Source organism: Dendropsophus ebraccatus, chromosome 12 (assembly GCF_027789765.1).
Source record: "Dendropsophus ebraccatus isolate aDenEbr1 chromosome 12, aDenEbr1.pat, whole genome shotgun sequence".
NCBI lineage: Eukaryota > Metazoa > Chordata > Amphibia > Anura > Hylidae > Dendropsophus > Dendropsophus ebraccatus.
In genome coordinates this window covers 69,942,408-69,961,093 of record NC_091465.1, presented here as the reverse complement: position 1 = coordinate 69,961,093, position 18,686 = coordinate 69,942,408, and the positions used below count along the sequence as shown (strand labels likewise).

At 43.8% G+C, this 18,686-nt stretch overlaps 1 protein-coding gene across 1 annotated transcript; it reads left to right on the top strand.

Annotated features, from left to right (window-relative positions):
• Nucleotides 1-564: 564 nt before the first annotated feature.
• On the top strand, nucleotides 565-18,425 carry NUCB1 (nucleobindin 1). Its single transcript, XM_069947529.1, has 13 exons — nucleotides 565-678; nucleotides 3,780-3,897; nucleotides 5,632-5,739; nucleotides 6,305-6,437; nucleotides 6,815-6,918; nucleotides 8,211-8,396; nucleotides 9,190-9,280; nucleotides 9,436-9,494; nucleotides 10,866-10,958; nucleotides 11,485-11,574; nucleotides 14,808-14,978; nucleotides 16,184-16,283; nucleotides 16,675-18,425. Exons 2-13 carry the CDS (start codon nucleotides 3,790-3,792, stop codon nucleotides 16,815-16,817), a joined length of 1,386 nt encoding a protein of 461 aa, XP_069803630.1. The 5' UTR covers nucleotides 565-678; nucleotides 3,780-3,789; the 3' UTR covers nucleotides 16,818-18,425.
• The last annotated feature ends 261 nt before the right edge of the window (nucleotides 18,426-18,686 follow it).

The following is an 18,686-nucleotide window of genomic DNA, read 5'->3' as shown; positions in this document are numbered from 1 at the left end:
GGCCAAGTATGTGCAATTGATCCCGGTTCTCATGATCAGTGGGGATATTGGTGGTGGACCCCCACCAAATAGCTAGTGGTCCCATATTCTGTGGATAAGGTGACACCTTTTAGCCCTGGAATAGCCCCTTTAAGTGGAAGCAAAGCCACCTTATAACAGCAACTTTCAATACAATTGTACCACCAATTCTTAGGCAGGGTATCATTAAATAACACTACTAAGAAAAGACAATATGGCAGACTTTGTTTATTGGAACATTTGTATTCATTTTAAAAGCAAATAACTAAGGCTATCATAACATAAATCGTAAAATGGGAATAGAACGCTTATATAATACATTTGTCCTATCCGATTTCCCGTCCTACAGTGAGTGGTTCCTATGGTAACGCTCACGTTGGGGGCTGAGACGTCATAGATGCGCGACACCGCGCCATGTCTTTGGTGGAATTACTGTCCCATAGCCGACAATATCATGGAGCTGCGATACCGCGCCATGTTTCTGGTGGGCTGGTGTCCTGTATGCGACAGTGTCATAGAGCTGCGACGGCGCGCCATGTTTTTGGTGGGCTGGTTGGTACGTCACTAGCCGGAAGGGTGTCGTGGAACCTATACAGATCTCATCACAGGCGGGGACTGCGTTTCACCTGCTAGGACAGCGAGCAGCACGGTCCGTGAGAGGTATGACTCCTGTGAGGGTATTGTCTATGATGGTAGGAAGATGGAGGGACTAGTGGTCTCCTCTGTGCTGGGGAGGTGTCACATAACATGTCACTTGTCAGTGTTTGAATGGGATGTGATGTGGAGGGGGAGGGGATGGTGACAGGGGGCATCATGATATCCATGGGTGATCATGGGTGACCTAGTGTGCTGGTAAGATGGGCAGTGTGATGTCATCTCACAAAGAATGACGTCATGGAGGGCAATCCCTATTATAGTTGGGCACTGACTAATGCAATGTCTGCCAGCTGAGCCCATAGATAGACAATAGACCAGTATAAGTTACACGCCATCACTTACTAGACGCATTGTCTCCCTGGCGTCTGTCCATGAGGAGAAACATGAAGAATGGCCGACTATGTGTTACACGTAGTGATGTGACGGATGAGATCCTGACTGACTGCGGCCCACATCCTGGTACATGGTGCATTGCCTTATTGGCCTTCTCCTTGGCTTATAGCAGTATTCTCCCAACTACAACCCCCATCATGCTCTCACAGGTGGAGTTTTAATCCATGAATTGGGGAAACACAGGCCAAGGGTCCATTTACACAGAAAGGTTATCTGACAGATTATCTGCCAAAGATTTGAAGCCAAAGCCAGAAACAGACTATAAACAGAGATCAGGTCATAAAGGAAAGACTGAGATTTCTCCTCTTTTCAAATCCATTCCTGGCTTTGGCTTCAAATCTTTGGCAGATAATCTGTCAGATAATCTTTCTATGTAAATGGAACCTCAGAGGGTGCTGTTTATTTGGTCACGTCTTGAAGACGCTTTCTTCTATACTTTGTATACTATTTTAACACCTCTTCTTGCTGTCGGTGGACACGATAGTGTTGGGGGTCAGTGGCATCCCAGCTGGCGGACCCCTATGATCTGCCACTTCTTCTCTGGATAAAGGATAGGCGTTAAGACAGGGAATACCGCCACCCGCCTGCCTGCCCGCCCGCCTATAACATGCTGCCTGCACATTGCTCTGCTTTCCTTTTTTATGGTGACAAGTTCCCGTTAATAATAACTTGGTGGGGTCCCACCCCGACCACCTCTCTTCTCTGGGACTTTTATAACCTGTATTATAGTGCACAGCAGGGTTACTTCTGCCTCTAAAGAGCATTTCCAGGACTATATGATTAGAGGCAAAGATCATACCATGACATCGCCCCCTCCAGGTCAGTTCTGCCTGAAGAAAGGCGGTGGCGAATCAAATTTGTAATAATTAGGTTAGTCACATGGATCTAAGCTACCACTTAAAGGGGTTATCCAGTGCTACAAAAACATGGCCACTTTCTTTCAGAGACAACACGACTCTTGTCTCCAGTTCAGGTGCGGTTTGCATTTAAGCTCCATTCACTTCAATGGAACTGAGCAGCAAAACCCCGCCCAAGCTCAATCAATTATGCGAAACATCATCAATGAGCGCCTCCTCTCTGTCTACAGGACTAGACCTCCTATACTTTACATGATACAGGAATTACATAACCACCATCTAATGTTTCCTTTCACCTGCAGGGGGCGCTGCAGGGTAAGAGGTGCTGCCAGATTACAGAAGATCCCCCAGCAGATTACAGCTGACTGCTAGCAGACCCAGCAGCAGGAAAGACTGTGATCTTCATATTTTTGGGGGACCTTATAAACAAAAAGGCATCATGCAAATCACTTAAAGGGTTAGGTCCTGTGATATATTCACTTTAGCCAAAGCCAGAAGTGGCTCCAGCAGGATGGAGAATTGTTCTGAATGTAGAACCTTGCTGAACAAACGGCATTGTTAATTTCCATAAAATGCTGCGTGTGAACACACCCCAATAGTTATTTGTTATTTGCTGACTTCTCCTGCTATTAGACTATTTTATAATAAAACGCTGGAACAGATGAGGTAAGCAGCATTTCCATTGCTATAATCTGTATTTGCCTTATGACTCACACAGTCTATCTCCAGAACACACTGAAACCAAATTATAGGACAGAAACGTGGCAGGACTTGTCTACCCCATAGAGCATTACACAACCACTGAGGTCCTACACACAGCGCACACACAGTCAGGATCCATAAAGAACAATCGTCTGGAATGATCTCTTCAAGTACTGGAATGTCTTATAATGCTGCGGATAGTCACATAGAGCCCTAGGGTGCCGGCTCAGGATCGACAGAACACGTCCAGTGCCAGATACTACATGGCCAAAGAGCAGACTGTGTGCCTTCTCTGCTTTCTGGAAATCCTCTAGATCAGTGGTCTCCCAGCTGCAACTTTAGAGCTGCTGCAAAACTACAACCCTTAACATGCATGCAGTTCCATAACAGCTGGAAATCCACTGATTAAAGACCATTGATCTAGATGTTCCTGTACAGATACATATAAACCTGTGTTCTCATTGTGGCATGCTCTGTCCCCCCAGGTCTGCATTACGTGTATCCCAGTGAGGGATGGCATAAATTTAAAATGGAATAGTTACTTGTGGTGCCCAATCCAGACATGGCTGGAAAAGGGAGCAAAATCTAAATTTTTGAGACGTCTTCCCTTGAATTCCATCTGGAGTTCTGCTGTTGAAATGTACATGGTGATGTCCTGTAATTTAAGTACAATGATACCCATCATGTGTCTTTATAGTGATGCATGGTAACTATAATTTCTTGCTGGCACTGATACACTTAAAATCCTGCCGCCAGGACATGTCTGTCTGGCCACATGCTGAGGGCGGAATTCATCCGGAAGTGTAAACAGTCAACGGTACCGCCGGATAAATTCTGTTCTAGGTGTGCGCACGAACAGTCTCTAGTAACACCTAGATGAAGACAGAACACAGGAAGTTGGGGCGGGCTTAGCAGATGCTTTGTGAAGGCAAGAAAGCCTGGGCTGTGTACCTATGTAGTCAAGTTCTGGTGGTGCCCCACCCCGACATGGAGAGAAGAAGAAATAGCTGTGGACCATGGAGGGGCTCACTAACAGCAATGAGAACCCAATAACCCTTTGTCACCACTCTGAAGGGTTATTGTACACAGGTTTATAAAAATCTTTGTAAATGTCGGGTAAGCTGTAAAGGATTTTCTCTTATTGTCTTGCAGGGTGGTGATAATGAAGATCCGGTTTCTTCTGCTATGCTCCGTCCTGGGGCTTAGCCTGGCTGTACCAATAGACAGGGCCCCTCCGCAGAAAGAAGCCGAGCCTCCGGCAGAACCGGCGGTGAGTGTTACGGCACGCCTCATGCATTAGGTCCAGGTTTCTTCATGGTCCTGAAAATAGGCATAAAATCCATTTGTTCTGTGCTGTGGTCTAACCAGTTTATTCTAGTGTCTGAACAGGGTGATCCCAAGGGCTTAGACACAGGGTACAAACACACACAGCAGATACGCAGCAGATCTGCAGCAGATTTGATGGTGCAGATTTGATGCTGTGTTCAGTTATTTAGATCTAATCTGCTGCGTATCTGCTGCGTATCGCAGCAGTAAATACGCTGCGTATACGGTGTGTGGGTTTGTATCCACAAACAACATTTATTGCCTATTCACCATAGGTAAATGTGTGACCAACAGGACCTCTATTGATCCCAAGAACTGGGACTTGGGTCCTCTATAAGAATGAGGTGGTGGGCATATATATACGCTTCATGTGGTCACTACCATTTCAGATTTACTAAACCTATCTAGACAGTGTAAACTTCTACTAGACCTAAACTATATGCTTTGTCTTTGTGCTGCTGTAAAAGACCTTACTAGTCACCCACTATATTGCAGAAGTGCTTGTAGAGGATACTGAAGGGTAACACCACCGAATAGGAGAATTGTGAAATTCTTTGTGGTTTATTAAGGAGAAGTCCGGGCACGGACATTTTATTTCAAAACAGCCCGGGAGGAGGTGGCTGAACATAACAACATGCACTTACCTCCCTGGCTCCAGCGCACCGCTGTCTTCCACCCGTCCCCGACCTGGGACGTGACGTGTCAGGCCAGTCAGAGACCGTAGTGGGGTCCCACCTCGGCCACTGATATGCTAAGCGGGACTGACACATCAGTGGCCGAGGTGGGACCCCACTACGGTCGCTGAATGGCCTGACACGTCATGTCCCAGGTCGGGACGGGTGGAAGACAGTGGTGCGATGGAGCCAGGAAGGTAAGTGCATGTTGTCATGTTCAGCCACCTCCTCCCCTGCTGTTTTGGAAAAAAAAAATAAGTCAGTGCCTGGACTTTCCCTTTAAAAGGAAATGGACTTAGATCCTCCCTTCAACTTTGTTTTAATTTCCCACTCCGTGAAACTTTTGTCTTATATGACGGGCCCTGTACCTATATCTGCATCTCTCAAACACTGAATTCGGTGTCTGCTTCCAGCTGGAAAGAACTTGTGAGCCGTCTGTTCTTATCTAATGAACATTCTGCTCACAAACTCTTAGCATCCTCTATGTTCTGCCTAATGTGTCAGTGCTAATTAGTGATTTCATATATTTAAAGGGAAACTATTAGCAGGTTATAGGAATTTCACTTGCTGGTATCTCCCTATTGTGCACTGAGGATGAAGGTAAGTTTCTTACCTTTATCCCCAGCGCTGTTTCTGTGCAGTTTGTAGTTAAATCCCTAGGCTAATAAGGAGGTTTGGTGCACGGCCCCACCCCCGCCCCTTCTAATAAATATCAGAAGAGCGGATGGATCTCTGCACTGGGGGCAGTAGTCCCGCCCCCAATGCACCAAACCACCTTATTATCCTAGGGATTTAACTACAAATTGCATGGAAACTGCACCGAAGATGAAGGTAAAAAACTTCCCCAGCACCCCGTACGCTATAGGGACATATCAGAAGGGTAGATTTGTCTAACCTGCAGATAGGTTCCCTTTAACTTGCAGTCTGTTTCTCCTGGCGTTTGCATTAAAGTAATATTTACAGCTTCCGGTCCTTGATCATCTCCTGTTAAATTCCTATTATAGGACACTGGCCTGTACTACGATCGCTACCTGCGAGAGGTGATTGACGTGTTGGAAACGGACAACCATTTCCGCGAGAAGCTTCAGGCCGCCAACGCAGAAGACATCAAGGTAATTCGATATAACTGAGTGATGGACCTGTCAGGTGTGTGTGCCTACAGCTTATCTGTGTTTGCTTTTCTCTATGTTGGTTTTTAAATACATGGAAGAGCAAAGTACATCTCTTTTTACATAGAAACATAATCGTTTTCTAGAGATAAGGGACTTTTGCCCAGTCTGTTATAGAACCCTATCAGTGTAGTAAAGATAATTGGTGCCAGAAATATTTGCTTGTGTGCTGTAGGTAAGCAAACTGTGTGCATGTTATCTTATACAGATGTTAGGCTGGCATCTAATGTGTATGCGGGGATCCCAACTCTTCTGGAACAGATAAGCTGCCACCAGAGAGGCGTCTGGCAGCTGCTTACTCCCTCTCCCTATTCACAATGCTCGGATGAGTGTCCAAATAGATGACTATCAACCATATAAGCATCTGAATTATATAGCCATCTTTAGCTGAAAGATGTTGGAATGGCCAATCTCTCCTGGTCAAAAGAACCAGACATCCAAATATCCAAGGAATTGGCTGTATACCTATGTATATAGCGTTAATCATTGTGCTTTTTCCTGTCTTTAGAGTGGTAAGCTCAGCAAGGAGCTCGATTTTGTGAGCCACCATGTAAGGACAAAGCTAGATGAGCTGAAGAGGCAGGAGGTGTCCAGGCTGCGAATGCTGATCAAGGCCAAGATGGACGCGACCATGGAGGAAAGTGAGTAAAGCGAACTGTGAATGAGAAAAATTTATGACCTGTCCTGATTAAAAATTTCTGTCTGCAGCTCCTATATAGAAAAAGTATAAAGGTTTGTAGACTTAAAAAGGAACACTAAGTAGTCTGATCCTTCAGTTATGGTCTCCTCTTTCTGCCCCCATGTTTTGCTAACCTATCTTATGTCTTAACCAACTGTGGAAAATAAAGGGAACCTGACTATAGGAGCAGACTACACTGTTTGATTGTAGTCTGTTACCATGGAAAAAACACAGTTCTACATAGGAGCTCTAGATATTTTTTTGTAGATGCATTGGGAAGTCAATGTAATATTTATTTTTTGTACTTTTTAGCATTTAACATAATTTATCTTTTCTTAGATGTACAGATTGATCACCTTGCTTTGCTGAAACAGTTTGAGCATTTGGACCCTCAGAACCAACAAACATTTGAGGCCCGGGATTTAGAGCTCCTCATTCATGCTGTAAGTAAGATGTTTGGTTTGAAGAAGACGTATTGGTCCATGTCCGGTAAGCTGTGAACATTTGTCTCACTAAATGGGGGCAGTGTCTTAAAGGGGCTGTATAGGAATGGAACAACATTGATGGTTTCTTCTAGAAACTAAGGGCCCAATTCAGCTGATTATCGCTCTTTGTAATAGAGACAACGATCAGCTGATGAAACTATCATTGGCTGATCATTTCTGTAAATCCAAGCCTAAAATCATCGACCGCACATTGCTATATGTAACAGCAGCTCAGACAGGCCGCACCGGGTAGCATGCAGAGTGCAGGAGAAGACTGGTAGCGTGGACAGGTAATGTATTAACTGTTTGGTCAACTGTTTGCTAAACGTGTAATAGGCCCAGTAAATGAGCGCCGATCTAGCAGATCGGCACTTGTTTACAATATTGATCGGGTCTTCATTGGCCTATGTAACAGTACCTTAAGTTACACATGCCAATGGGTTATGTCTAGTTCATCGCAGTGAATAGAGCTTAACTGCAATGCTTCACAAAACCTGAACAGGTGTTGCTCTGTTGCACTGGATAACACCTTTACCTTCCGTGCTCTCCATGAAAAGTCTAGGCACATTTGAGCTGTATTTCTTCTTACACCTTGCCAAGGAGCACTATCAAGTGAATGGTTCTCAGGTAATCTAATGCTAAGCCCAGAGCTGCTGCAGACAGAGCCGTCCTGGGGCACCGACTAATTTAAAATGGTTAACCAGGACTGGAAAAACATAGCTGCTTTTTCTTAATGGTTTCACTTTTATTTCAACTAACTTCATATATTAGATAAAGACATGTGAAAGATAAGACTGCTAAGACTTTACAAGAGGCTGGTGTCTATACTTACCTGTCCCGATCACCCTGCAGCTGCAGACTTTTCTCAGCTTCTTTGTTGATGGTGGCCACAGTGGTGTCCCACCTCAGTCAGTGATTGGCTCAGTGGGGCAGGAAGTAGCTGAGAGGATTGGGCACCAGGTGCGTCAGTGTGAGAGCTGCAGGGGATAAGGGCAGGTGAGTATTGGTTCTTTACTGGACCCCAGCTACATATCCTTTTTAAATATCTTAGTAACCCTTTTAAAGGAATGGCACACAGTGGCAAATCTAAAAGCAGTATTGTAAAAGTTGGAGAAACGCCTGTGCATCTTGTAACAGGAGCAGTCTGAGGACCAATGGCAGAAGGATTGCAGTAACCTCATTACAGGAGAGCACTAAATCCTGTAACACCATAGAGAGATTATGATGCAAACCTTTCCTGTTTTGCTTAGGCCACCAAGGATCTGGAGAATTACGATGCTGCTCGCCATGAAGAGTTCAAGCGTTACGAGATGCTGAAGGAACACGAAAGACGGGAATATCTCAAGTCTCTGGATGAGGATAAACGGAGAATGGAGGAAGCACACTATGAAGAGATGAAGAAAAAGCACAGGGAGCACCCGAAAGTTAACGTCCCAGTAAGTGCCCTCTGTGTGTAGGTTATCATTACCATCTGACCTGTGTATCTGGTTTATGGAAGAAGTCGGACGAGGATATTTATTAAGGGGTTTAGTAAATAAATGCAGCCTCCCCTCTCCGAAAATGTGACTTGCACTGTATCACTGCTCAGTCCCATTTGCTTTACTAGGTGTCAGCTATAATACTAGTCATCCCCTGGAGGCACCTTTGTTCTCTAAAACGGATTATGTGGCGGTGATGTTACTGAAAGGGGGTGACCCAGATACAGGATTTCTTGTCTCTCTCTGACACAAATAGAGGATCTGTATGTTTTATGTAATTATTCAGAGCTCCTCATAGTCTGAAGCTAAAACACACTAGATGGCATTCAGTCTACAGCTATTCCTCCTGACTCCTCTGGCCATAGGTTATCTGCCTAAGGGTCCATTTACACAAAAAGATTATCTGCCAACGATTTGAAGCCAAAGCCAGGAATGGATTTGAAAAGAGGAGAAATCTCAGGCTTTCCTTTATGACCCGATCTCTGTTTATAGTCTATTTCTGGCTTTGGCTTCAAATCTTTGGCAAATAATCTGTCAGATAATCTTTCTGTGGAAATGGACCCTAAGGATGCAAATTCTTCTTTCCATAAACATCTGCTTTCAGGTACAATCCCATACACCTAACATAGTCAGCTAGTCCTGCCGAAATCCATGGGCTTGGCTGTTCTTTGTTTAGTCTTTATAAACAGTATCATAGTAAAATGATAAGTAGTCAGATTCCCTATATAATCTGGTTCTGTTTCTTCACTAGGGAAGTAAAGATCAACTAAAAGAAGTCTGGGAGGAGACAGACGGACTTGACCCCAACGACTTCAACCCAAAAACATTCTTCAAATTACATGGTAAATATGTCTTCTCACTGGTTATTCATGTATGAAGCAGGGTGTATATGCTTATGCAACTACTTCTAGCCCATGGTGTGTAGTGTACCAACTATATACATGGCAGATTCCTTAAGAGTGTGTCAGATTCCTTAGTCTTATAATCTGTCTTTCAGATACCAATGGAGATGGAGTACTGGATGAGCAAGAGCTGGAAGCGCTGTTTACTAAGGAGGTAAACTGACTGAAATATTCTTACTGAAATCAATCCATAAATATTATTCTGAATTGTATACAGGCCAATCTACATATACAGATTCAAGGCACATGGCATTACTTGCAATACCAGTCACAGCCCATGGACACAGATGGGCATTATTTCTGAGAGAGAAAAGGCAGACCCTTATTTCTAATCTCATATAATACATTCACAATGCAATTCTAGTAGACTGCTACCAGTATACAATGTTCAACCGTAATATTCTAAGCACTTGCCCTGTCCCTTATGCCAAAACAGATAAACCTCCAAGACCTCTAAAGATCTCCTAAAGGGGTCTGTCACCAAGTCAGTAAGAGATCCTATTTTAAGATATTAAATACAGCACTTACACTTTTAGGCTATGGTCACACACAGTAAGAGACCAGCCGTTCCGTGACCCAGCCGGTCTCTGAAAAGATCATCCAAGCCGGCCCTGCAGTACCGGCCGGATGATCTTTTTGGCCACAGGGTTCTGATGCGAGCGCATCCGTGCGCGCCGGCATCATAACTCTCTATAGGACACTATAGAGGTGTACACTGACAGGGTTTTCTACAGCCGCTATTTACTGAATAGCGGCCGCAGAAAAATGGCGCCGCAAGAGATCCCGGCTGGAGCGTATACTATGTGTATACGCTCCGGCCAGGATCCCATAAAAGGAAAGATAACGTATATTTTCGTAATAATCACGGCCGTTGTACAACGGCCAAATTTTACGAAAATATACGTTGTGTGAACATAGCCTTAAGGTTAACTGGTAGCAGGTTAGAAGACTCTAAGCTGCTGTTATGTTTTCATAGGGCATATGATTTTTTTTTTTAACCTTGTCTGCCCTGTCCGCTGGATCCTCATGGATATTCAGACGGCGCTGTAGAGCGACGTCACTCCATCCACTCATCACTGCAGCGCACCACATGAATATTCATGAGTGGTATGGGGCAGATAAGTGCACCAAACAGCCTAATTTACATAGTAATACAGCAGAAGCTATAACTACAGTATCGCTGAGGACGAAGGCAAGAAAATGATCTATAACCTTGTCACAGTTCCTTCCTTGGAAACACCCCACATGTTCTGATCTAGTTGCAAGCCATAAAAATATCCCCAAGATCCCTGCACTTGTCAATTTTTCCTGCTTTCAACATATTACATTTCAAGAACTGACTGTCCACATACTGTCTTACCCTATAACAGGAGGCATTGTCAGCTCTTAGGGGTGTTAATGCTAAAGCTGATAACTATCTACCAGTACTGAACCAGACCATGATCCTTGGAAGCATCCTCATGGGTTTCTGTTCTATATGTTTTACCATTATATATGAATAATTTATTGTTCTTTTTGGTTTTAGCTGGAGAAAGTCTATGACCCAAAGAATGAAGAAGATGACATGATGGAGATGGAGGAAGAGAGGCTGCGTATGAGGGAACATGTCATGAAAAATGTACGGAGGCTTTGTATATGCCAATAAAGGAATAGGGAAGAGACATGAGTATATTGTCCTGCCCGTCCCTCAGCTTAGACAATGCTCTGTGAGCTGAGCTGCCGAGATTCCAGGCTGAAACATAGCAGAGTGACTTGTGCTGCTGTGTACATTTAACTCACTGAACATTGCCTAGGCTACATATAAGTGTATCCTCTTCTCAGCTGATGTACAGCAATGGCATTCACTGGCAGTAAACGCATATCTTAAGAAATTGAAACATAGTATATAAATATATTAGGACGTTGTAGAATGATTCATTTAATCATTTACAGTAATAATTAGAAATCTCTTTAAAAAAATGTGAGCGTCTCATCTTATGCGTTGTGTAATGGGACAGAGTGTCTTATTTTAATACCGCTTCATGTCCAGGATAAGTCTTGCTTTCATATGATGTCAGCCAAGTGAAGCGATCTGTATCTAATCTAGATTCTAAGAGAATTATTCCAACAAACTACAATTGTAAGACCGAGCTCTTCATTTTTAGGTGGACACCAATCATGATCGCCTGGTGACGCTGGAAGAATTCTTGAGGTCTACAGAGAGGAAGGAGTATAATGAGGCCGGTGGATGGGAGGTGAGGAGTCTAATGCTTTATTGTTAATGTTCTGTCATCTTAACATTGAGGGTGAATCCATAGGATAACCAAACAAAGTGTCCTTTTGAGGGTCTCACCACCAGGACCCCTGTGGATTACAGAAATAGTCCTGAGTTGCAAGACCAGACATAGCATGCAGAAGATAGTGGTGATGAGTCCAATAACACCCCAAGTGGTTACAGGTTTTTAATGCCTGTACCTGGAATACGCCATTAGTGCTTAAAGGGAATATATCAGCAGGTTAGAGTATAGAGTAGGGTATAGAGTAGGGTAACTGTAAAATAACTGATATATTGATATGCTAATGAGGCTGCTCAGTGTCGGTACTTTACCCCTAGCTGCCCACCTGCACCTCTAATGAATTCCAAGGCCACCCCTATGCATCCATACTAAAGACCCCAGGTGCCTCCCTGTAAAGGCCCTATTCCACCAACAGATCTGACGACAGATTATCTGCCAAACATTTGAAGCCAAACCCAGGAGTGGATTTGAAAAGAGGAGAAATCCAGTCTTTCCTTTATGACCTGTTTTCTGATTATAGTCTGTTTCTGGGTTTGGCTTCAAATCTTTGGCAGATAATCTGTCGTCAGATCTGTTGGTGGAATAGGGCCTTAAGGTTCTTTGTTAGGCGCTATTAGCAGGTTAGGATGGGACAGGGGTAGGCATACAGCACAGTGAGGTGTAACGGTGCTGGGATCCCACCTCACCTCTTGACGCTATTCATGACCCAGACACAGTTTTAATATTTAGGGCCCGGACACAGGTAACACAGAGATATTCTTTTTTTTTTTTTAATTCTGAACTTTACATTTTTTATATAAAAGAAAAATACAACATGCTCCAACAGAGGTGCGGCAAAGTACAACCGACGTTACATCACATGAAATGGGTAACAGCAAGGTTATCAATAATTAAGTTTAAAATTAAAAACAGAATGCGAGACAAGAAAAAAAACAACCAGGACCGGAGCTAACAAAAAAGAATGAGAGAACAGGGGGAAAAGAAGAGAGTTTAACGTGGGGGAACAAAAGGGGGACGGCACACAGGTATAGTTAGCAGTGCTGCCAGCTGAGGTGGTTAGGTTCACTTTAAAGGTGAAGTTTGGCAAAAATTTTTATTAAAGTATTGTATTGCCCCCCAAAAGTTATAAAAATCACCAATATAAACTTATTACATGAAATGCTTATAAATTGCTTTTATCCCTGCACTTACTACAGCATCAAGGCTTCACTTCCTGGATAACATGGTAATGTCACTTCCTGGATAACACGGTGATGTCCCAGGGCTGTGGGGGCTGTGGCTGCTGGAGAGGATGATGGCCGGGGGAAATTGAGGGACACAGGGCACTGGAGGGACACTGAGCACCCCCCTGCCATCATCCTCTCCAGCAGCCACAGCCCGCACAGCTCTGGGAGTCGGGTCGTGACCTCACCATTTTATCCAGGAAGTGACATCACCATGTTATCCAGGAAGTGACATCACCATGTTATCCAGGAAGTGACATCACCATGTTATCCAGGAAGTGAAGCCTTGATGCAGTAGTAAGTGCAGTGAAAAAAAGCACTTTATAAGCATTTCCCGTAATAAGTGTATATTGGTGATTTGTATAACTTTTGGGGGGGGTAATACAATACTTAAATAAAAATATTTGCCGGACTTCTCCTTTAAGGTAGCTTTGGCTGTCGAAGCATTATGGGAATTGTAGTTTTGCCACAGCTGAAGGGCTGCAGCTTGGCACGTCATTGGAGCAGGCGCCTCCTTTTTCTACAGATTACTCAAGGAGGCAAGGAGAAAATATTACCTCTTTGATATTGTTATATAAAGGGACTTCAGACTTAGGGCCCTATTCCACCAGACGAATATCATTTGCAAAATCGTTAATGATTAACAATCTAAAACGACCGCTATTGCGAAAGACCTGAAAACGTTCACTCATTTCCATGGAACGATAATCGTTACTTATGATCGTAATTGCGATAGTTTTTTCTTCGCTATTTATTCGCTATTGCGTTCGTATCTATTGCGAACGACCGAACGATGTCTTATTCAATGCGAACGTTTTGCAAACGAGCAGCGATAAAAATAGATCCAGGTCTTATAAAGCGATCAACGATTTCTCGTTCGGTCGTTAATCGTTAACTGCATTTCAACCGAACGATTATCGTTTAGATTGGAACGATTTAACGATAATCTGAACGGTAATCGTCCGGTGGAATAGGGCCCTAATGCCCCTATTCCACAGGTTGTTTAGAGGAGCAAACGAGCGCTCTCAGCGCTCGTTTGCTCCTCGTTCCCCGCTCGCTGCCGCCGCTATTCTGCGCGGCTGCAGCAAGCGGGTGAGTGCGGGAGGGGGCGGCGGGGGGGCTGCCCGGGGGATCGTTGATCGTCCGGGCAGCCCATAGGATATAGCAGCGTCTGCTGCCGATGCTCCTATTCAACGGAGCGACGGCAGCAGATCGCTGCTATATCAGTCGCTTGTTTTTCAACATGTTGAAAAACAAGCGACTGCAACGATCAGCCGACATGAAAGATGTCGGCTGATCGTTGCACTCTATTCCACCGGACGATTATCGTCCATAGCGGCCGATATCGGCCGAATACGAACGATAATCGTTCCGTGGAATAGGGCCTTGAGCTTGGCCACATCCAGGATCATACACTATTACAGAAGAATAAGAATGATCCAGAACACATGGGAAGTGGTGACTGTTCTCATTGACTAGTCTCTAGTATAGAAAGAGGAACTGAGATGAAAAAATTATTGAAAAAAAGCAGAACTGAGAAGTGCATTTCATATTCATGCGTTTCACTATTGATGAGAGTGTAGAAATCCCTTCCTTTCTCAGGTGTGACTAGAGGAGTCCTTTACCCTGCTGTACTGGCCGTGCTTCCAGCTAGTGATCGCACAGGGGTATGACTCCAGTACCATACATTGGAGAAATAAGCAGCTAAACCCCAGGAAATAAATTGAACAAAATTTTGGACTGCTCAAACCTTTAAATATGATTTTAAAAGTCTTTTTTAAGTGCTAAAAATGTGTCCATGTGACTAGAGCGGGGGTTACAGAAGGGAGTAGTTACCCATATACACTAATTGCAGAAATCCTGGTCTATAATATTCATGTTATCCTATATGGGGTTTTCTCACACATATTCAGATTAGAGAGTCCTTACAATACCCAGGATGGATTGACCGTGCTCTTTGTCTTTCAGACTGTGGATGAATCCCAGATTTACACAGAAGAGGAACTGCGCAAATTTGAGCAGGAACTGTCTGCCCAGGAAGCCGCCTTAAATCAGCGAGCGGAGGAGCTACGGAAAGAGCATGAAGACCTTCAGCAGAGGCAGATAGAGCTTGATGCTCAGAAGAAGGAATATCATCAGGTAAGCACCATGGTGGACCAGTGGTATAGGGCATCCATCACCAGACAGATGTCTATCAAGATGACATACATGGATTCATCTCTGGTCTCCTGTAGCATTTTGGTGGTGAATTCTACCTGCATTGACTCAGAAATGAAGGCACTGCTGCATCTTGGTTGCGTAGGTGACCCAGGAGCGCTCACTTACATGCAGCACAGATGAACTGGATGATAAGGGGGTCATGGTTGGTGCACTGTGGACTTTAACTTGATACCCTTAGGATGCATTCACACCGTGTTTGCCTTGTACAGTTTGCATGTGTGATGGAAAAGTTCATGTATCCAATGACGCCCATTCTGCTGAGGTTTTTTTGGGCCTGTATATTTGGCTGTATAGAATAGCAATTTGACTGCTGTTTTATACAGAGACCACCAAAGACACCCTTACCATATACCTATGTTCTTTTTAAACATAGGGAGATGGTCATTGTATACCCAGTATGCCTCATAGTGGCATATGTCAGATCTGCAGTAAATTGGCAGATAACCTTCTGTATTTCCTTCTAGGGGAAGCAGATGGATGTAGCTGAGCTCTGCGGGACAGCTCTAATTTATGACCTGCACAATGCCAAGGCACTATGCTAGATCTTCTTTAAATGCAGAGTCATTAGATTAAAAAGGAACATTGGGCAGAAAGCTGTGTAATCCTCTTATATGACCTGTGCAAGTGCCTAATCCACATCCCTGGTTGCTGTGTACAGAGGCGCTTTACTAGTTTATTATGTCAATGTCATAGAAAGTGTGTAGAACACATTTTGAACTGGGAAAATATGAATTCATATAGTCTATTTACGTGAATAGTAAATTATAAATGTTGAAGGGGGTGAGTGTAATAAAGTCCAGCTTCCCAGCGTTACTGTACAAGCAGAATCCGCCTTTTATTATATTGCATCTAACAATGTACATGGTGGTGTACATTTTGTATTGTTAAAGGGGTTATCCAGCGCTACATAAACATGGACACTTTCTTTCAGAGACAGCCCCACTCTTGTCTCCAGGTCAGGTGCAGTTTGCAATTAAGCTCCATTCACTTCAATGGAACTGAGTAGCAAAATCCCACCCAAACTGGAGACAAGAGTGGTGCTGTCTATGGAAGAAAGTAGCCATGTTTTTCTATCGCTGGATAACCCCTTTAAGACTTCCATGAAACATTCTTTTACTTTCTAGGCTGTATATCAGATGGAGCAAAAGAAATCCCAACAGGCTGAAGTTCATGCTGCAGGTCCCAACGGCGAACTGAAGTTTCAGGCTCATGCACCAGAACAAGGTAGGACCTTTTATATAGCTACATGACATAGAAGCCACCATAAATTGTGATTTATGATAGTGATAGTGATCAGCAGTTCCTTCGTGATCTGCCTGTTTAGTCTTATTTCCACATCCTGTATATTATGGAGGCTGCGGATGGGGAAGCCCTGTAATGATTGATACATCATGCCGTGCAGGGAAACACTCCATTACAGATACTATAGACCAGGGATAGGGAACCTGCACCCTAGGATTCCCATGGTGCCTGGACAGCCAAGGCTAAAGCTTTGGCTGTCCAGGCATGATAGGAATCCTAGGTTCCCCATACATATAGACTTGTACAGCCTCAGCCTGACCTGTAATAGATAGTCTGCGTGTCTGGTGTCATCAATGTGCAATCTGTCCAACAGGGAAACATGAGGAAGCCCACCAGGCATCAGATGTTCATCCAGGACCCCCAGGAGAAGTTCATGCAGCACCTCCAGGAGACGCAGCCCATCAAGAAAAGAAAGATTCCGCACCTCCCCAGGAGCATCCGGCTCAGCACGTCTAACAGCAGAGAGTTAGAGACCCAAGGGAGGAGAACGCGGCAGGGAAACAAGGATTGGTCACCTCCATCTTGGCGTCTCCGCTCTGTATCTCCCTGTTCTCCTGAATTTTCAAAGTCAAGGGATGTGCAATCGACCGCTGGGTAAATCTCTCACATTGGGAATCGGGCTTCTTGTTTTCAAAAAACAAACTTAAAAAGAAACAAACAAAAAAAATGATGCTAAAATAAAGAGACTGTGGGAAGTTTAAGTAGGTCTTACCCGGGAGAAGCACCTTTTCTGTTTTCATCATGGCAGAGAGTGCCATCCATATATGTCTATATATATTGGATCGGTTTTGTAGTCACATTGTGTCCTCTGCTAGTCAGAAGTATATAATGTATACACATTTCCTCTAGCGGAGATGTAGGAATCCTTAGCTAGTCATGTCATTGTGCGACTTCATTTATTATCCTGTGTCATGAAAGTGCCAGAACCACCAGACATTGTGGAGTCAATACACAATAATTGCCCCATCCTCCCCCATGACCCTCAGTGTACTAAAGCCAATGGAGCGTTTTTAGATTTGACCCTATGGTAATAGCTAATGCTTGCAGTGGAGTATGTAGTATAGTGACCAGGGAAGCCATATCCATGTGCTTGCCCTCTGATATAGTGAGGTCCAGAATCCCTCCTGCTTTCTGTAGTACGTTGCTGCAGATATCTCAGTAGTGTAAATAGCTATAGCCTTCTCTGTTACAACGTGTTTCAGACCTGCACTGGGCCCTTCCTCAGACTGCAATATAAAATCAATTTATTCCATAGGGAAGAGGCTGGTTCAGCCTGAAACACATTGCCAAGAAGAAGCCTTCAGCCCCATCCTTGGGTTGCCTTTTTTCTACAGACATAGCCAGAACCAGTATATCTTTTTTTTTTTTTTTTTTTTTTTTAAGCAGAGATCCCTGATCTGGCTGGGGATTGGTTCTACACAGGTCTAGTGTAAAGGTTCTAGCAATAGCGGTCTTACAGAAGCCAGACATGCACATAGCCTCGGTGGGTGGGTGTATGTGTATGGGGGCTTCTGACAGACTGCACTCAGCATGTTAAATTTGAACACCTACGTTGGCCAAGTTAAGCATACATGTGTATAAAGGGAATGTCAGAGAGAGCTGTTGGCTGAACAAACATTCAGACGACTGTTATCTAAACCATACGGCCAGCTTTAATGTACATGAGGCTAAGCTGCAATACCAGACACAACCCCTTACAAGAGTGGCGCTGTTCTGGGGTGGAAAAGAAAATCACACCACTTCTAATTTCAGACAACCTGTATCAAGTGGGTAATCCACACCCATTCTCTGCTTCTTGGTTACAACCATTGGCACTGGCATTGATTCTGACATCTAAATCTCCCCTAATTTGATGTATGTGTTGCCCACCATGTTGATGAATCTGCCCCATTGAACACCATAGAGACAAATGAATAGAGATTACCGGATCTTCCCTCTAGGTGCGGGGCCAGCAGTAACTTACAAGCGCTGGGAGGGTGGAGCTTATAATATATGTAATTCAGCTTTTATCTCCAATAATTTTAAGGATTTTTTTTTTCACTCAATAAAAATCATGTTGGAAAAGTCTGGTCTGTTTTATGATGTTACATACATTACTTTGTGTGGTGGCTGAGCTTAAGAGGTGGCAGGAGGCCATACTTGGTAAGTGACTTACTCTCATTACTGTCAACAATCACTTTTATTTTAAAAAAAAGTTATGTTTAAAGGGGAACTCTACATAAGGAAAATTTGTTTTCTATTAAAAGTTATATAGATGTGTCTATATAATGTATTAACAGATCTGTACGGTTCTGCCACACTGGTAGCTGATAGAAATCCAGGAAG

Excerpts from the sequence above, each read along its gene's own strand:
- NUCB1 (XM_069947529.1), top strand. The coding sequence starts at position 3,790 with ATGAAGATCCGGTTTCTTCTGCTATGCTCCGTCCTGGGGCTTAGCCTG. Across the intron at positions 3,898-5,631 it reads AGCCTCCGGCAGAACCGGCG|GACACTGGCCTGTACTACGA; the intron begins GTGAGTGTTACG and ends TTCCTATTATAG. Across the intron at positions 9,495-10,865 it reads AAGCGCTGTTTACTAAGGAG|CTGGAGAAAGTCTATGACCC; the intron begins GTAAACTGACTG and ends TTTTGGTTTTAG.